This window comes from Myotis brandtii, unplaced genomic scaffold (genome assembly GCF_000412655.1).
Source record: "Myotis brandtii unplaced genomic scaffold, ASM41265v1 scaffold647, whole genome shotgun sequence".
Taxonomy (NCBI): Eukaryota; Metazoa; Chordata; class Mammalia; order Chiroptera; family Vespertilionidae; genus Myotis; species Myotis brandtii.
In genome coordinates this window covers 233,364-252,623 of record NW_005370500.1, presented here as the reverse complement: position 1 = coordinate 252,623, position 19,260 = coordinate 233,364, and the positions used below count along the sequence as shown (strand labels likewise).

The window sequence follows — 19,260 nt, the reverse complement described above, 5'->3', positions numbered from 1 at the left end:
GATGGCTGAATTATCAGGAATTTTGCATATTGCTTGTTAAACACGGCCAATATTAAAATTAAACATATGAAGTGAATGATATTAAACATCCTATATAATAAAAGGCTAATATGCAAATTGTCCCCTTGACCAGGGGTGGGGCTGGCCAGCCAACAATTGTCCCCTTGACCAGGAGTTTGACCAGGGGTGGGGCTGGCCAGCCAACGTCCCGTGGCCCCTCCCCCTAGCTGGCCCCACCCTCAATCAGCCCAGCTCCCCAGATTGGGGGCGGGGCTGGACAGCCTTCTGTATCCCCTCCCACCAGCCAGCCCAGATTGGGGTGGGCCAGCTAGACTCCACCTGTGCACAAATTCGTGCACCGGGCCTCTAGTATAAGTAATAAATGCTCAGAACTTATCACTCCTTAATTATTTCTACACTTTACCGTTATCCATGCCCGTGGAGTTATTTACCTGTATTGTCTCGGGATTGTGGAAATACTGCATAATGGTGTGTGCCTGTGTCTCCTCCAACTCCACGCAATGAGTCACTCTGGTAGCTTGAAACCGAGCCATGGTGGGGGTATTTACATCATAGGAATTGGCAAACACGACAGTTAGGGCCCCTCCCCACCCTGCCCCAAGCTGTTGTTAAACATTTACTAACAGAACAGAGGCCTGATAAAAGGCAGGTCTTGTCTGCTTTTCAGGAGCCCCAAGTAATAGGAAGAAGGGATCATAAGTATCTTTAGGATAAGAACCACTCCTCAGCTCTCTTGGTTTCCCCGACATCAGCCAAGGCTTTCAATTATGTATGTTGAATAACTTAAGGAATCGGAGTCCAGGAAGTCAGGGGCTGCATCTGTGTTACCTAGTGGTGGGGTGGGGACCCGAGCACAGCTTTTACTTTACTGCAGATCCTAGTCAAGAAAGAATAGATAACCTGAATAGTCCCGTGGTCATTAAAGAAATAATATTTACAGTTAAAACTTTCTAACAAAGAAAACCCCAGAACAGGTGGCTTCACTGGTAAATACTACCATCCAAAGAAGAAATAATCACAATTTACACACACTTCTAGAAAACAGAAGAGGAGGGAAGATTTCCCAACTCATTTTATGAGGCTAGCATTGCCCTAATGCCAAATATACTACAAGAAAAGCACCTGTAGACCAATGTTGCTTGAGAACATAAATGAAAGAATTCTCAACAAAATATTATCAAATCAAACCCAGCAAAATATAAAAAGGATAATACGTTATAACCAAGTGATGTTTATTTTGGAATGCAAGGCTGGTTCAACATTAGAAAATCAGTCATTGTAATTCGTCATATCAGCAGATAGAGCAAAAGCAAATAATCTTCTTAAGCACTTGACAAAATTTAACATCCATTCATGATGAATTCTCAGCAAACTGGTAGAAAAAGAAATGTCCTCAACCTGATAAATGGCATGTACAAAAAACCTACAGCTAACATCATACTTAATGGCAAAAATGTCAGGCTCTTCCCCTAAGGGGCAAAGATGTCTCCTATTCAACATCCTACTGGAGGTCCTAGCTACTGCAATATGGTGAGAAAATAAATACAAACAAACTGGAGAGGGAAAAATAAAATTTGTGTCTCTATTTGCAGATGGCATGATTGTCTCTATAGAAAACACCAAGGAATCTACCAGAACTGATAACAAGTGAATTTAGCAAGATTGCAGGATATAAGGTCAACATACAAAACTCAGCTGTCTTACTCTATGCTAGCTAGGAATAATAGGAAATAAAAAAAATTAAAAAGAGTACAATAACAATAATATTCCCACCGCCCCCCCCCCGCCAAAAAAAAAAAAACATGGAAAACTTTGGTATATATCCAACATCTGTGCAAGATCTGAATGCTGAAAACTATAAAACGAGGAAACAAGGATGAAAGAAATCAAAGAAGATGTAAATAAATGGAGAGATACACTGCATTCATGGATTGAAGACTCAATATTGTTAAAATGTTAACTGATCTATAAATTCATCTCTCCTGCCAAATTCCAGCAATCTTTTCCTGTACAAGTCAACAAGTGTGTTTGAAAGTTTACATTGGAAGGCAAAACAATCTAGAATAACCAAAACAATATTGTAAAAGAACAATGTTGGAGGACTCACATTTCCTGATTTTGATGCTGACTATAAAGCTACAGTAATCAAGACAGTGTGGTACCCATGAAGGGCGGATCGGTGCAACAGAACAGAGTCCAGAAATAGACTCCCACATGTGGGGCCAATTTACTTCCAACACAGCTGCAGAGGGAATGAGATGGACAAGGAGTTTTTTTCAATAAATAGCGCTGGAACAATTGGTCACCCACATGTGCGAACCCCGATCCATACCTTGCATCATAAACAAAATTGGACTAAAAAAGGATCACAGACTTAAATGCAAAACACAGAATTATAAAACTTCTAGGAGTAAACCTAGGGAAAAAAATCTTTGTGACCTTGAGTTATGCAAAGATTGCTTCAATAGGACACTAAAAGAATGATTCATCAAAGGAAAAAAAAAAGATAAATTAGAGTCCATCAAAACTTTTAAAAAAAATCTGCTGCTTGAAAAACACTGTTACCAGAATGAAAAGAGAAGACACGGACTAGGAGAAAATATTTGCAAAACATATGTCTCATCCAGAACTTGTGTCCAGAATCTATAAATAACTCTCAAACAACCTAATTTTTAAAAAAATGGTTAAAAGATTTGACCAGACATTTCACTGAAGAAGATATGCAGATGGCATATAAGCCCATGGAAAGCTTTTCAAAGTTACTATTACTAGTCAAATGGAAATTAAAACCACAATGTATGAGCACTGCAAACCCAATAAGGTGACTAAAAACAAAACAGCAAAACAAACCCTGACGATGCCAAGTGGCATGTGGGTGTTGGGCAGCTGGCACGCTCAGACCTGGCTGGCGGGAACACAGAATGGTGCATGCCCTTTGGGAACAGGTTTTGGAGTTTTTTTATAAATTAAACATAACTCCACCTGATGACCCGGAAGTCTCACTTAAAGAGGAATGAAAATATATGTTTGCACAGAACCTGTACACAAATGTTTATGACGGCTTTATTCATAGTCTAGTGGGAACCATTTCCATGCCCTTGAACTCTGCATGGATAAACGGGTTGTGGACTGTCCATACAATGGAATATTACTCTGCCATGAAATAAACAAGAGGTCCACCAGCAGCAAGACTGGATCTCAGATGATTCTGTCTATATCATATTCCGGTGGTTACTAGGGGCTGGGAGTAGGACACGAAGGATGTTGGGGTGATGGAGATGCTCTATGACTTGATTGTAGTGATGGGTACATGACCATTCATTTGTCAGAACTCAGAGAATTATATACTTAAAAAGAGGGTGGGGGATTTTACTGTATGTAAGTTATACCTCAAAAAATTAAAAAAATGTTTAACAAAAAAAAAGATATATTGTTGGAAACTAGCACTAAGAAGAATTGCAATATCCATTTCATTTAGATAACAAGTTGTGATGAGTAAACTAATTTCTATTTGCCCAACATTTGAGAGCCCCACCTTCCCATGACTAATGTCTGATTCTTCATGGAATTTAAAAAATATGAGCAGGTATCTACCTGTACTCATCCATCCACCCATGCTGGGATTGTCCTGTCTGTCACAATAAGGGGTAAGAATCATGTTTAAGAAGAACCAGCGTCCTCCTTCTGCAGGGCCCCGTGTACCGAGAGGAGCGTTACCTGACACAGGACACACATGCTTGCGCGGTCAGACACGTGCATTGTGAAACGGTCCCTGCACCCTAGACGCCGTCACCGGGAGCAGCACCTCCTGGACAGTCAGCAATCCTGGATCTTCTCGCTGTCCCTCTCCTGTCACGGTTGTGTCTGACGCCGTCACAGCTGCCACGCTTGCTCCCCGTTCCCTGAGTTTGCCATCTTGGTGCCAAGCCATGGAGGAGGCTGGCAAGTCCCACAACACAGGTCACGTGTTGCTTCGGAAGCTCTGCCTCTTTCTGTTCCCACTGGGACAGTGAGTGGTGGACAGGCCACTGGAGAGAGGCTGCTTACTGTTCTGGGGAGAACCCGAGAATGGAAGCTATGGCTGCTGCGGAACATTCGCATCTCTAGTTTTCCCAGCATGCACGAGAGCAGGGGAGGACCAAAGCCTGGAGAGCAAGAGGCCCCGGAGCTCGATTTGCAACAAAACTGGAAAATGCTGATTCTCCGGGGCCACCCCCATGCTAGTTCACGGGCCTGAGGGTCCAGGGGTTTGGTTTCTATAAGCTCCCCAGGTAATCCCAATGCCCGAGAGCATTCTGCACCACTGCTGTCCAGGGCCTCGAAGGAGCTGGAGTGTCTCCCAAGATGATGGAGTTCGATGAAGGTCGGGCATGTTGAGTGGTGGGAGGTGTACAGAGCCACGCTGCAGGGGGAGGAGCCCTGAGGCCCAGACGGACGGAGTAAGGGTGACCAGTGCAGGGACAAGTGCACACCCAGGTGACCAGTGCCGCAGCCCTCGCGGGAGGCACACCAAGGACTGGATGTCGCCGTAGACAAAGTGACCAATGCTGATTGATTTAAAGTAACTCACTGTCAAGCACGCTGTTTTCTGTTATCACTTTACTGATTCTGCTGGTTCAGGCCTTGGGATGTAATTATAATGATTATCAGGATGAGTCTTTTGATCAGTGACCTTTGTCATACTCCACGAGCAGGAAATGGCAACAAGGTGCCTTTCAGCTCTTTGGTTGCCCCTAAGAGGAACGTGTCACCCTGTGGCCAGCTTCCACTCATCCTGGCTCAGTTAAGAGGTTTTTGTTTTTTAAATCCTCACCCAGGATACTTTTCCCATTGATTTCTAGAGAGAGTGGAAGGGAGGGGGAAAGAGAGAAACATCGACGTGAGGAAGACACATCGATTGGTTGCCTCCTGCACGAGCCCCCACCAGGGCTGGGGAACCTGCACCTGAGGTACGTGCCCTTGACAGGGAATCGAACCCACGACCCTTCAGTCCTTGGTCGGAGCAAAACCGGCGGGCTAAGAGGTCTTTTCACTGCCGTTTTGTCTCTGCATGCATGGTGAGCGACCTCTACGGTATTCTACCTGCAACTGCTGAGGAAAAAGGGGATTTATGTCATTTGAAATCCTAGATGGTGTGTACTATAAAAGACAATGACTTAAAGGCCAGCCTCATACGCAGCCAGGCCTTGGAAATGATACAAACCTACTAAAGTAACATCATAAACTAGGATGCCACTTAAAATCTGTTTTATCAGATATACTCAATCAAAAATAAACTGCAATATGCCCTGGCCACTGTGGTTAAGTGGTTAGAGCAGCAGCCCGCTCACCAAAGGGTCCCGGGTTCGATTCCCAGTCAAGGGCACATACTTGGGTTCCAGGTTTGATCCTGGTCCCAGTTGGGGCACGTGCGAGAGGCAATCAATCGATGTGTCTCTCTCACATCGAGGTTTCTCTCTCTCCTTCCCTCCCTCCCTTCCACTTTCTCTAAACATCAATGGAAAAAAATATCCTCAGTGAGGATTAAAAAAAATAAACTGCAACAAAAGGATCAGCAAAATGTAGATGAAGTTGGCTGGTTAAGCAAAAGTCCTAAGGCTTGAATTCAACGTGTTTAAGTATGACTAGCACTGCCCATTAATGACAGAGTCATAAAGCATACATTAAGTATCCCCGAGGTTTTCCATGGTTACCAAAAACACCACATTGATGCTGGAAACGACATCTGCAAACGTGCCATGTTCAGTAGTAGCTGTCGGACTTTACAATATCAACTCTTCTGCTTAGTTCCGCAGGACTAACCCTCCGCTGGGAGCCGCCCCGTCAGTGGCCGACTGCAGCAACGCAGGCTTCAGCCAGGTCCTAGGTTTGTTTAAAAAGCATCCTTTGCATAGTAAAACTGCTGTCAAACAACGTTGTAATTTAAACACCCTCCCCCCGAAACAGAGACGTTAAATTGTGCAAGAGGTATACATTCCAGAACGATTTCCTGTGGGTCGCAGAGCTATTTTAAGCTGAAGCGTTCCCGTTCCGAAGGTGGCTCAGTCCCCAGGCGTCTGAACTCAGGGCCACCACACCGTCCTCACCTCCAGGTTTTGTAAAGGCCCCTTTCTTCACGTAGCAATAAACCCTCCTGTTACGAGTAAGGGCAAACCCATTTTTCACCTTTCTCTATGGCACGACATTGATCACGCCAACGTGGGAGAGTTTGTTACAACTTGGCCATTCCTATCAGAGTCTCCGATAGCTGAAGGTGTGTCTCCCTGGTTGGGAAGGAAGGAGGGCGGGTGGAGGGGAGGCACAACTGCCCTCTTGTGGAGACTGCTGTCATTGCTCCTGCCACAGAAATGGAATGCACTAATAGTTACTGCACTTGACGAACAAACGAGTTTCTCCTTTTATGCAGGCGTCTGGACACATAATATAGAATCAAAGCCCATCATCTGAATTTCATTCTACATCACATGTCATCAGGTGTTATACATGGAAAACACTGCAAATCACTTACAAAAGACAGCTTATGAGGAGGTGTTGATGTTGTTAGATACCAACTGGGCTTGCAGTTTCAAACATGTTTTTTGTTGTTAATCCTCACCCGAGGATATTTTCCCATTGATTTTTAGAGAGAGTGGAAGGGAGGGGGAGAGACAGAGAGAGGGACACAGTGATCGGCTGCCTCCCACACGAGTTGAGACCAGGGATCGCAACCGAGGTACATACCCTTGACCAGAACCGAACCCGAGACCCTTCAGTCCGCAGGCCGACCTCTATCCACTGAGCAGCCCAGCCAGGGCTAAACATGTTTATCGGTTCTCTTTAAATTTAAAAATGTTTAATTGTAGTAAAATACACAACATAACATTTACTATTTTAACTATCACTGGGCAGTTCAACAGCATTGGGTACATTCACGCTGTTGTGCAACCATCAGGAACTCTGTCATCTTCCCACACTGAAACTCCGCACCTATGGAACACTAGCACTCCGTGCCCCCGCCCCGGCACCTGCCATTCTCCCTTCTGTCTCCAGGAATTTGACTACCCTGGGTCCCTCATATAGGTGGAATCATACAGTGTTTGTCTTCTTGTGTCTGGCTTATTGCACTTAATGTGATGTCCTCAAGGCTCATGCATGCTGTAGCAGGTGTCAGAATGCCTTCCTTTTTGAGGCTGAGTGCTATTCCATTGTATGGATGGACCACGTCGTTACTGACCCATCCATCCATCCATCCATCCATCCATCCATCCATCCATGCACATTGGGTGGCTTCCACGTATTGGCTACTGTGAATAGTGCTGCTATGACCGTGGGTGTGCAAATATCTCTTCAAAGCCCTGCTTTCAATATTTTAGGTGTATACCCAAACTGCTGGGTCATAGGGTGGTTCTATTTTTAATTTTTTTGAAGAACGGCCCTACCATTTCCCATAGGGGCTGCACCATTTTACATTCCCACCAACAGTGCACAAGAGTTTTGATTTTTCCACATCTTCATCAGGGGGAAAAAAGACATTTTTAGGAACCACCACGCACATTTTATAACAAAGATAACTTTAAGTCATTTTATTGAGTTATGCAAAACATCTTTAAACAATAGTAAAAAAATAAGAAACAATTACAAAAGTTCAAATAGTCAGAATGGTAGCATATAACAGACTATGTCTCACTATGTGAATTCAATGGTTTGTTGTTATGGAAAGAATATAACGCCTCCCACAGGCTCACCTTGTCCAGCGCTTCTGACTTGGGATATTTTTAACAACAGATCAGCATTTTAAGAATTTGAACTGAGCTAACAAGATGGGAGAGATTCTTAAACAATGTAGTCACGGTGTAATCATGGTGATGTACACTTTAACGTCTCATATTTTTATTTGTCAATTATACCTCAATTAAACTGGAAAAAAAAAGAATTTGAATTTAGGACCCATCATTGATTTTAAACTCTGGGGAGAAAATTTCACAGCAAAAGCAAGTGCTGAGCTCAGAAGAAAAATGTGACTCATTATGAAGATAGGAACTAGTTAACTTTAATTCTGGGCATTTCACATGCTGTTCGAAGATGGGAAGGTCTTCAAAGGCTCATTGTTTACAGGGGGCTCTAAAAAAGTACAAATTCTTCTCCAGTACACATTTTCACGACCAGGGTTTTGTTTTTTCTCTTCCAATTATTTTGAAAACATAAAGTGGTTTTAGCAGAACAAACGGGTGATGAACTGATATGCTGATGAGCAATAATGGGAAGTAACCAGGGTGATTTTCTTCCAGCCAAAGGACACAATTCAGGAAGCACACAGAAATCTAAATGCAGGCTCTGCTCAGACACCGGGGTGAAATAGGTTAAGCATTATTTTCTAGTCGAATTTAGAGTTTCTCATTTTCCACTCAGTTTTTTTTTTGTATAATATTAAGGTTCTTTGTGTTGAATCTAAAACTCATTAAAAGTATTATGATGGCTTTAAATTTTATGGAAAATTCATTTGTACAATAAAGGATATAAAATTTATATTTTATGTTTAAAAATTGTAATATTAGAACTATCACGGGCATGTACAATTCAACATAAAGTTTTCCAGCTTTGACTGTTGGCCGAAGCACTCAATAGTCTGTGCTACGACAGCAATAGGTATTGTCCAAAAATCATTGCTCATTCATTGTGGGCCACTTTGGCCAAAATCTAGTGAATGAATTCATGGGTTTGGGATTTTATCCCTCAATTCAAGATGTGGGCCTCTTATAAAACACCTGCAATGTTTTCTGTTTTAATTTTGTAAATATTCAGTGAAAAACAGGCAAACAATTCTAGGCACTGCCTCCAGCTTTGGAAAAAACTATGACTACCCAGTGTCACAAACTTCATTGTTTCACAGAGGACGCTAAGCGTTCCTAACCCGCGTGAGGATGGCGCGCTGTGAGAATGGCCCGAACGCCTCACTCGTTCAGCATGCTGAGGACCATCTCGCAGGTCAGGTCTCCATCCAGGTCCTTTCTTCCGGCTGTGGTCTCCCCGAAGTTGACAGGAGTCATCTCTCCTAGGTACTGGTCTCCCCTCACCATGGAGGCCTCCTCGGCCTCCCAGGCAGCGGCTTCTGTGGGGGTGGGGGTGGGGGAGAAAGGCACAGGGTTGACACATTTAAAATAAGGTCAAGAAGTCAGTGCGAATGTATTTTGATTGTTAGCCGAGCAGCACTCTTTTTAGGAAGCAATCTTTCCGTGGATGGACAGGACGATGAGTCTGCTCTCAGCCCTGCCTCTGTCAGGGTTTCTCCACCTCAGCTCTACAGCTGTTCTCCGTTGTGGGGCTTTAAACACAATCCCGCGCATTTAGGTGAAGTCACAAATCTATACAGATGTTTTCAGGTCCCTCCCACTTAGAGCCCAGGTCCAGGTGGCCTGGTGTTGGGCTTGCTGTTGGATTCCACCTGGTTTGTCGCCTCCAATAAACGAGTGTACCCACCCCCCCCAAGTTGTGTCCACACCCTAACACCTGACCTGAGTGTGACCTTTTTGAAATAAGGGTCTTTGGAGAGGTAATTAGGGACCTCGTGATGAGATCATCTCAATTTTCCAGGCAGACCCTCAGCCATGACAAGGGCTTTATAAGAGACAGAAAAGGTAAAGACAGACAGAGACTGGGGTGATGCAGCCAAGAGCCAAGGAACGCTGGGGCCACCAGAAGCTGGAAGAGGCAGGGGGCCCCGACCCTGGAGCCTCCGGAGGGAGAGGGCCTGGCCACGCCTCCGTTCAGGATGTCTGGCTCCAGACTATGGGGGGTCTGTCACCCCCTGGTCCAAGCCCCCAGTTTGTAGTTGTTACTGCAGCACCTCCGGTGCGAACACAGCGCTCAGCAACCCACGGCTCTGCTGAGGGAGCTTCAGGGACAGGAGGGCGGTGGGCATGTGCGGTTGCCATCCAGCCTCACCAACGTGCCCCCAGGAACCCATGTGGTGGGGTGTGTGGACTCCGCCCAGGGCTCCCCAGTTCCTCCCTACTCCGACCTCACTGCAGCCCTGAGAGGGGGTAAGTGACCAGGCTGCTTCCCCCCTGACCACACGGGGCCAAATGGAGCTCAAGACCTGCCCCCAAGTGGCAGGAGCCGCTCCTGGGCCAGGCCTGGGCCGGGTGCCTTCAGGGCCTGGGCCTCAGGGTTCCCGGGTGTGCTCCCCGCAGAAAGCTCAGCACCCAGGGAAAGGTACAGCGAGCACATCATGGTCAAAGTCAACCCCAATATGTTTAAAAGGAGGTACCGTATTCGTCTTCCTCCTTCGGGACCGCCCACATCCTCGCCTGGGTCCGTCCTCCTGCTCCGGGGGCCGCAGCCGCACACTTCCCCGCGTGTCTCCGCATGTTCGCCTGCGGGGAGCACAGACACGCTGAGCCTGAGGAAGGCATCTCAGTGCGCGGTCCGAACACGCTGTGGCCACGGTGGCGTGTGCCTCACACTCTTACACAAAAGGGTGACTTTGTAAAGGTGACCCTTTCTGTTGTGTGTAGGTCGAGCCAAAAGCTGGCGTGTTTTAGATAGTTCTTTGTAACAGAGTCAAAATGGACTTTTCTAGATTGCTTCTACTCTCCGAGGCGAGGCTTGATATTAAACTAGAAATTCAATGTATTGGTCGGTTTTACGAAAACCAATAAAAGACCAGAGCTATCACGGCCCTGCCAGCGTCTCGCCTGCCCCGCTCTGAGTTATGAACACTGCGAGCAGCAATCAGGTTACAGTGGGGGTCTGTCCTGGGCGAGCCTCCCAGCGATATATTCTTAGGTAGGAGCACTGCGGAGGATTTGGCACCAGGCAGAAAACCTTCACTATCTGAAAAGCCCATATGCTAATGGCAGATACCGGTGACATGCCATTAAATTTGCTGATCACATAAAATTTCCATTTTGACTTCAGGATGGGGCTTCCTGGGCTTATGGGTGGCGGAAGGAGGATTCGCATATGACAGAGGGGGAAGGTCACGGGTTATTGGAACTCCGTGTGGTGTTTGTGCAGAGGGGCTGGCGCACTGTGGCCGAGGGCAGCCTGGCCGGCCGACGGCTCCTGTACAGCACGTGCCCTGGGACAAGCCACATCCCTTCATTTATGAACGTCCACTTCCGGCTGCATTCGTGCTTTAACCTCAGACGCGAGCAGTCGGGGCGGAGAGGGTCTGTCTGGTCTGAGGAGCTGAAATAGTCACTGTCTGGCCCTTCATGGAAAAGCCCGCCAGCCCCTGGTTTGCACGGTGGTGATGGGCACACGGAGCCTCTCGGGTCGAGGATGCCCTTGAGGATAAAGGGCGATGGTCCCTTCCCCAGAAAAGTGCAAAGACATGTGCACACCTCGCTCTCCCTACAACCTCGTCAAGCTCGTGGTTAAGAACGTCTCACGTCAGTTTTGAATGAACAAAAAAGTCAAACGAAAACACGCCCAGCCTTTAAAAAGCAGGTGGAGGAACCGACAGGACACCCAGGCTGTTCAGGACTCAGGGGGCGAGGTCGTGTGACAAACCCTGTGCCGGAGAGAAGCTGCTCCTGGGAGGACCCAGCGTCCCCAGTGCAGAGCAGGGTCCTCCCGGGAGGAAGGGGACCTGCCTGTGACGCCCTGGGACGATTGTGTGTTGAAGCACGGAAGCTTGTTGCCCTGGCTGGTGTGGCTCAGCTGGTTGGACCATTGTCCTGTACACTGAAGGGTGGCGGGTTTGACTCCCAGTCAGGGCACATTCCTGGGTTGTGGGTCTGGTCCCCATTCTGGGTGGGTGCGGAAGGCAACCCATTGATGTGAGGGAGATGGAGAGTCTTCATATACCCCCTGCCCTGCATCTGCACACCTTCCCCCACTATCAACATCCCCCACCTGATGGTACATCCTATATAATAAAAGGCTAATATGCAAATAGACCAAATGGCAGAATGACCTGTCACTATGACGCACACTGACCACCAGGGGGCAGGGCAGATGCTCAATGCAGGAGCTGGCCCCTGGTGGTCAGTGCGCTCCCACAGGGGGAGTGCTGCTCAGCCAGAAGCCGGGCTCTCCTACCGCCGTGGCAGCGCTAAGACTGTCCGACTGATGGGTGGGGAGTGAGCCTAAGCCGTCAGTCGGACATCCCCCGAGGGCTCCCGGACTGCGAGAGGGCGCAATCTGGACTGAGGGACCCTTCCCCCCATCATGAGTGCACGAATTTTGTGCACTGGGCCTCTAGTTTGTTATAACTGATGAACCTACATTGACACATCATCATCACTCAAAGTCCACAGTTTACCTTAACATTCGCTCTTGGTGTTGTATGTTCTATGGGTTTGGACAGATGTAATATAATGACATGTGCCCATCATGTATCATACGGAGTAGTTTCACGGCACTAAAAATCCTCTGTGCTTCGCCCATTCATCCCTCCCTCTCCCACTCTTGAAAACCAGTGGTCTTTCCTGTCTTCATAATTTTGCCTTTTCCAGAATGTCATATAGTTGGAATTAAATAGCATGTAGCTTTTCAGATTGACTTCTTTCACTTAGTAATGTGCACTTAAGATTCTCCCATGTCGCCTGGCTGGTATGGCTCAGTAGTTGAGCGTCAATCTATGAACCAGGAGGTCACAGTTCGATTCCCAGGTTGTGGGCTCAATCCTCAGTAGGGGGTGTACAGGAGGCAGCCGATCAATGTTTTTCTCTCATTGATATTTCTATCTCTCTCTCCTTTCCTCTCTCTGAAATCAATAAAAACATATTTTTTAAAAAAGCAACAGCAGAAAACGCTTTTTAAAAGATTCCCCCATGTCTCTCCATGGCCTGACAGCAGCTCCCTTTTTAGTGCTGGGTGATATTCCATTGTCCGGATGGACCACAGTTTAAGTGCCCATTCACCTACCGAAGGACATCTTGGTGGCTGCCAAGCTTTGGCTATCATGAATAAAACTGCTATACATATCCACGAGTAGGTTTTCCTGTGGACATAAGCTTTCAGCTCCTTTGGGTAAATACCAAGGAGTGTGACTGCTGAATCGTATGGCAAAAAATATGTTTAGTTTCGTAAGAAACTGCCCAAGTGTCTTACAAAGTGTCTATACCAGTTTGTGTTCCCACTAGCAATGCTTTTTTAAAAAATATGTTTTTATTGATTTCAGAGAGAGGAAGGGAGAGGGAGAGAGAGAGGGAAACATCAGTGATGAGAGAGAATCATTGATTGGCTGCCTCCTTCTGCGGATCGAGCCTGCAACCCGGGCATGTGCCCTGACTGGGAATTGAACCATGACCTCCTGGTTCATGGGTGGACATTCAACCTTTGAGCCACAATGGCTGGGCTTATTTTATTTTTATTTATTTGTTAATGCTCCTTAGAGAATATTTTCCATTGATCTTTAGAGAGAGTAGAAGGGAGGGGAAGAGAGACAGACAGACAGACAGGGCGGGGGGGGGGGGGGGGGGGGGAGAGAGATCAATGTGAAAGAGATACATGTGGGATACAATCCAGGAACATGCCTTTAACAAGGAATCAAACCCATGACCCTTTGGTGCCTGGGCCAGCGATCTAATCACTGAGCAGGCCAGCCAGGGGCTTCACCACTTTGAACCCAGCAGCAGCGTCTGAGAGCCCCAGTTCCCAGCTCTTTCATGGTGTGTTTTGTTAGTTAGTTTGTGAATCCTGGCGCCGGAGGATATTTTTCCATTGATTTTTAGGGAAAGTGGGAGAAAGAGGGAAAGACAAAGGGAAACATTCATGTGAGAGAAACACATCGATTGGTTGCCTCCTGCCTGCACCCTGACCAGGGCCCAGGCCGGGGAGGAGCCTGCAACATGGGTACATGCCCTTGGCCAGAATCAAACCCGGGACCCTTTGGTCCTCAGGCCGATGCTCTATCCACTGAGCAAATAGGCTAGGACCACTATGGCTTCTTTAGTTGTAGCGATCACAACAGCTGGTTCTAGGGGTACCTTTACTGTGATGTTGATTCGGATTTCCCTGGGAACTAATGATGCCAAGCATGTCTCATGAGCTTCTTTGGAGAAGTGTCTGTTTAGAAGTGTCTGGTTTTAATTGGTTATTTGAGTTTTTTTTTATTATTAAGTTGTAAGAGTTTTTTATACATTCCAGATGTAAATCCAAATATCTTCCTTCTTGAATGAAAGACAAAGTTTGAAAGCTTCTGGTTCCACGCTTTGAGGGACACTATGAGGCCAACTCACTCTGTTCTCCGCTTTCTGTTTCTCTCACCAGAGGGCGCTCTGCACAATGTTAACTCCATAGGAATGCTCCTTTTTGGAGCTTTGCCGTGGCTTTTATTTGACATTTTGAACTACTGGCAGTAACACTCCAGAATTATCCCACTATGCTACCTACCAGAACACACAGCTACCCTACCTTTCAAGAGAAAAAAAAGTTTTCCCCCATAAAAATAGTCAACTTCAGATAACTCAAACTTTTGTAAAGTTAGCGTGGAGCATCCATTATCTAAGGACCTAGCTAGCTAATCATTTGTGTGTGTGTGTATGTGTGTGTGTGTGTGTGTGGGGGGGGAGGGTTAAGTGTCCACACTTTCTTTGTCACTCTTCCTTTCTAAAGGGACCTCATGCCCCACCTTTGAGTATGGGCTGGGCTCAGTGATTCATTTCTAATGAATAGAAGTAATGTTGTCACTTTTAAGACCAGGTGACAAAAGGCTCAGTGGCTTCCCCCTTGCACACTGGAGCAGTCCAATGGAGAGGTCCGTGTGCCCAGGAACCCAGGCCTGTGCCCACCTCCACAGAGTGGCTCCCCAGCCGGGGCCAGCCTTCAGAGCGTACAGCCCCGCCAACATCATGAAGCAGTCTCATGGGGGCCAGCAGCCAGAGCCACCAGCCAAGGGTGGGCCACAGGACCGGAGGTCAGACATGCTCGGTGCTATAAGCCAAGCAGCGTGAGGCAAGTTGTTAGGCCGCAAAGAGAAAACAAACACAACACCCCGAAAAGAATAAAGTGGAGGGTAAGTGGTTTGCTGAGCACAGTACCAACAGCACTATATTAAGACCATCTGTGAGCCCTGGCTGGTTTGCTTAGTGGATAGAGCGTCGGCCTGCGGACTGAAGGCTCCTGGGTTCGATTCTGGTCAAAGGCACATGCCCGGGTTGTGGTTGCAGGAGGCAGCCAATCAATGGTTCTCTCTCATCACTAATGTTTCTATCTCTCTTTTCTTCTCCCTTCCTCTCTGAAATCAATTATATATATATATATACATACATACACACACACACACACACACACACACACACACACATATATATATATATATATATATCCATCTGTGAAACATTTTGAAAATTGCATTCTGCCTGTGAAGAAGCCTAAATCGCATTCACTTTCCAAGTGTCACACTACAACTAGGGATTGCTCCTGCATTGTCGTGCGCCTGGGAACTCCCTAAAAGTATTTGCAAGGCTTTGTTTGCAGGACTGTCTTTCTGGCAGAAGGAGAGACACACTTTGATAGATTGTCAAGCGTTCTGCGACTACCAGCCACTTTCCCAAGGCACAGCGGGCGCTACCTGGCAGGTTCATAACTGGGGTTGAGCCCCGGAGAGAGACCCTGGGCCTGGGAGGAAGCGGGGCCTTTCAGGGAGAGGGACTGCGCCCGGCGCCCGGGGAGCTTACCCAGCGGGAGAAGCCTTTCTGGCACTTGGGGCATTCGTGCACGGCCGGCGGGGCGGCGGCGTGGCATTTCCTGACGTGGGCGCTCAGGAGTTCCTTCTTTGCGAAGCGCTGGCTGCAGGATGGGCAGGCGAAGGGCTTCTCTCCAGTGTGGGTCCGGGTGTGAAGCGCCATGCGGCGCCCCTGGAGGGAGGGGGGGAAACAGCCGTCAGCTCTTTACAGGGATGTTTTGTGTCAGACATTATTTATCGTGTGTTTCTTTCCCCCCCAAAGATGAGCGCACGACGAAGAAAAGTCACAGCGGAGACATTCCCAACACAGCGGTGAGCGGCCTGCCCAGGCTCCAGCGGGCCCCACAGCCCCGGGGTCGGAGAGCACACCCACGGGAGGGAAAGGACCACCATGCTCCCTCCAGAGCCCACGGATTTGCAGACCCGCTTCCAGCACTGTTCGCAGTGAGCTGCGTTTCCGAAGGGCGGACGGAACTCGCAAATTAAACACATAGAGTTCCAGTTCAGTGGCCGTGTGGGGCTGGAAGCAAAGAGGCTTCCATTTCCCTTCTACTTCCTGATAGAATGACAACAAACCTGCACATCGAATTAGAAGCATCATGGTGCAAACGACTGTTCTCAGCAAAGAAACAGTAGACATTTTAACCAAGATTTATATGAGTAAAGAATTTCGGGAGAGCCCAGCTGGTGTGGCTCAGTGGATAGAGTGTTGGCCTGTGGACTGAAGGGTCCCAGGTTCGATTCCAGTCAAGGGCAGATGCCTGGGTGGCGGGCTCGATCCCCAGTCGGGGGTGTGCAGGAGGCGGCCGATCAATAGTTCTCTCTCATCATTGATGTTTCTATCTCTCTCTCCCTCTCTCCTCTCCGAAATCAATAAAAATATATTTTTAAAAAAAGAATTTTGGGAGAATCAGGACAAAAAAATATAAAAATCAAACAAAAATACACATTTTATTTGATTTAAAATGCTATGATTATTTGTTGTTTGTTAGTTTTTGTTAATCCTCACTCGAGGATATTTTTCCATTGATTTTTAGGGAGGGCGGAGGAGAGAGGGCAAGACATTGATGTGACGTCAACTGGTTGCCTCCTGCACAACAGGGCCCGGGCTGGGCAGGAGCCAGGAGCCTGCAACCAAGGTACATGCGTGCGCTTGACCAGCATCGAACCTGGGACCCTGGGCCCGCAGGCCGACGCTCTATGCCCCGAGTCGAACCGGCTAGGGCTAAAATGCTATGATTATCCAGAAGACACACATGAGCACTTCCGCCCTCCTGTTAATTACCTAACGGACAGTCTTTCTTCGTGTCTCTCTCTCCGGAACACCCTCCGCCCCTTCACCTGCCTCTCACCTCCAGGACCATCTCCCGGGCTCCCCGCTGGGCTCACCGTCCCACCTGGAGCCTGGGTCTCCAGAATCAAAGCACTCAGAGCACCCAGCAGCGTCCCAGCTCAAGGTCCCCTGTCTGCGCTCTGCTTGACCCCCCTGGGGCCCCTCCTCCCCTCTAAGTCTTGTCCATCTTCCAGGAAATTCTCCTGGTTCATTTAAAAAAGTTTGAGCCTGAGCTTAGAATATTCCAATGCTCCAAGTTTACTAGACAAACTCCCTCTTTTCTTTCCTCATTTATTTCTTAAAGCATTTATCATTTATAGCTCCTACTCTGAAACACAGTAAGTACTGACTTCCACCTTTCCTAACCAGGAAAAATATCCAAGTGGCACATGCCTTTTAAAAAAATCCTCACTCAAGGATAGGCTTTTCATTGATTTTTTAGAAAGAGAGGAAGGGAGAGGGAGAGAAACATCAATGTGAGAGGAAAACATGGACAGGTCGTCTCCCGCATGCACCCCGCACAGGGATTGAACCTGTAACCTGGGTGTGTGCCCTGACTGGGACTCGAACCCTTTCGGTGTACAGGACGATGCTCCAACCAACTGCGCCACCCTGGCCAGCGCAGTTCTCACGCGTTTGGTCTTAGGACCCCTTTTGCTCTTAAACATTATTAATACTCAAAAAATTATTAATACTGACTCTATTAGAAATCAAAACTGAGAAATTAAAATAGTTATAGATTCTTTTAAAAAGAACAATAAACCAACTACATGTTAACCTATTTCTATAAACACATATTATTTTTTTCAAAATGAAAATGAGTGTCTGGCTTAGCAGATAGGGTTGCCAGTTACCATTTGGGACATGCATATATACAAAAGTACTTGTTTATCTGAAATTCAAATTTAAACGAAGACAGCCTGGTTCTCTCTCTGCTTCTGCCTTCAGTCGGCTGAGGTGTGTTGTGGTGGAGATACTCGTAGATGAAGGAAATCTATTCTCACAGATAGGTAGCTGGGAAAGGGACAGAATTTTAATAGCCTTTTCAAATGATTGTAGACATTCTCTTTTTGATATTACACCCAAACTCAAAAAGTGGTATTTCTTAAAAACTGGCTAGAATGTGGAATCTGGAACCACCCAATGAGCTTTTGTACTCTGTTACATGAAAATCCGTTGCTCTGTCTTATACTTTGAATGGATTCTTCACCCAGCCCTCATTTTGTAAAATAATAGATTGGTTGTTTGGAAAAAAATCAGTTTGAGTTACGAAGAGCTTCTGAATGCTAACACATTTCATTATACCATATACAAAACTGCTTTCTTAAAGTCACTCCCATCTTTGGATATAAGTTTCCCAAAATTCTAATTCTAATTCCCTCTTAAAAGCTGATGCATTCTTGGCCACAATATTTCTCTGAAGTGATGTGCCTGTTTCGTTTACCTTCCAGAAGAAGGTATTGGTATTGTTAAATACCCAGGAACTGAATAAGCGGAGTTTGTCGCTTGCGTTCACAGGTCCCGGAAAAGTGGCCGGTTGAGCTGGCACCTCCAGCAGCCCCACAGGCACTGTCCCCCAGACACTGTCCCCACAGGCACTGTCCCCACAGGCACTGCCCCCCAGACACTGTCCCCACAGGCACTGTCCCCAAAGGCACTGTCCCCCAGACACTGTCCCCACAGGCACTGTCCCCCAGACGCTGTCCTGCCTCAGAGGGGGAGGTGCTTCCTCCCGACCCCCAGCCCGCCACCCGAGCAGTCAGGATGCAGACGGAATACAGCGGCACTGTCCCCCAGACACTGTCCCCCAGACACTGTCCTGCCTCAGAGGGGGAGGTGCTTCCACCTGACCCCCAGCCCGCCACCCGAGCAGTCAGGGTGCAGACGGAATACAGTTCCTAGCTCTGCTGCTTCCCCAAGGACATTAGTGAGTAACACGGCCCTTTATTTCTGCTTCCCGTGCACGAAGGTGAAGGGCACATGGTGACGGCACTGCTTTGCTTTGTACTAAGGCACCTCCACGGCTCCTGCACAACCAGGGCCAATGCCACACAGCGAAGGGCATATTGGCATTAATTCATTATTTAAGGACAATATTTTTAAAAATCCTTAGCCAAGGATATGTTTTTATTGATTTTTAGAGAGGAATGGAGAGGAAGAAAGAGAGGGAGAGAGAGAAGGAAAGGGAGAGGGAGAGGGAAAGAGAGAAACATTGAGCGAGAAGGAGAGCGAGAGCGAGAAGGAGGGCAAGAGCGAGAGCGAGAGCGAGAGAGAGAGAGAGAGAGAGAGA

The 19,260-nt window shown here is 47.2% G+C and overlaps 1 protein-coding gene across 1 annotated transcript in view; it reads right to left on the bottom strand.

Annotated features, from left to right (window-relative positions):
- Positions 1–8,567: 8,567 nt before the first annotated feature.
- CTCFL (CCCTC-binding factor (zinc finger protein)-like) overlaps positions 8,568–19,260 on the bottom strand; it is an 18,700-nt gene continuing 8,007 nt past the window's right edge. Inside the window, exons 8-10 of the mRNA XM_005880676.1 lie at positions 15,630–15,809; positions 10,268–10,373; positions 8,568–9,109 (exon numbers count right to left, since the gene is read on the bottom strand). Coding sequence (XP_005880738.1) covers positions 8,952–9,109; positions 10,268–10,373; positions 15,630–15,809 — 444 coding nt within the window. The 3' untranslated portion in view covers positions 8,568–8,951. The remainder of the gene's footprint in view (positions 9,110–10,267; positions 10,374–15,629; positions 15,810–19,260) is intronic.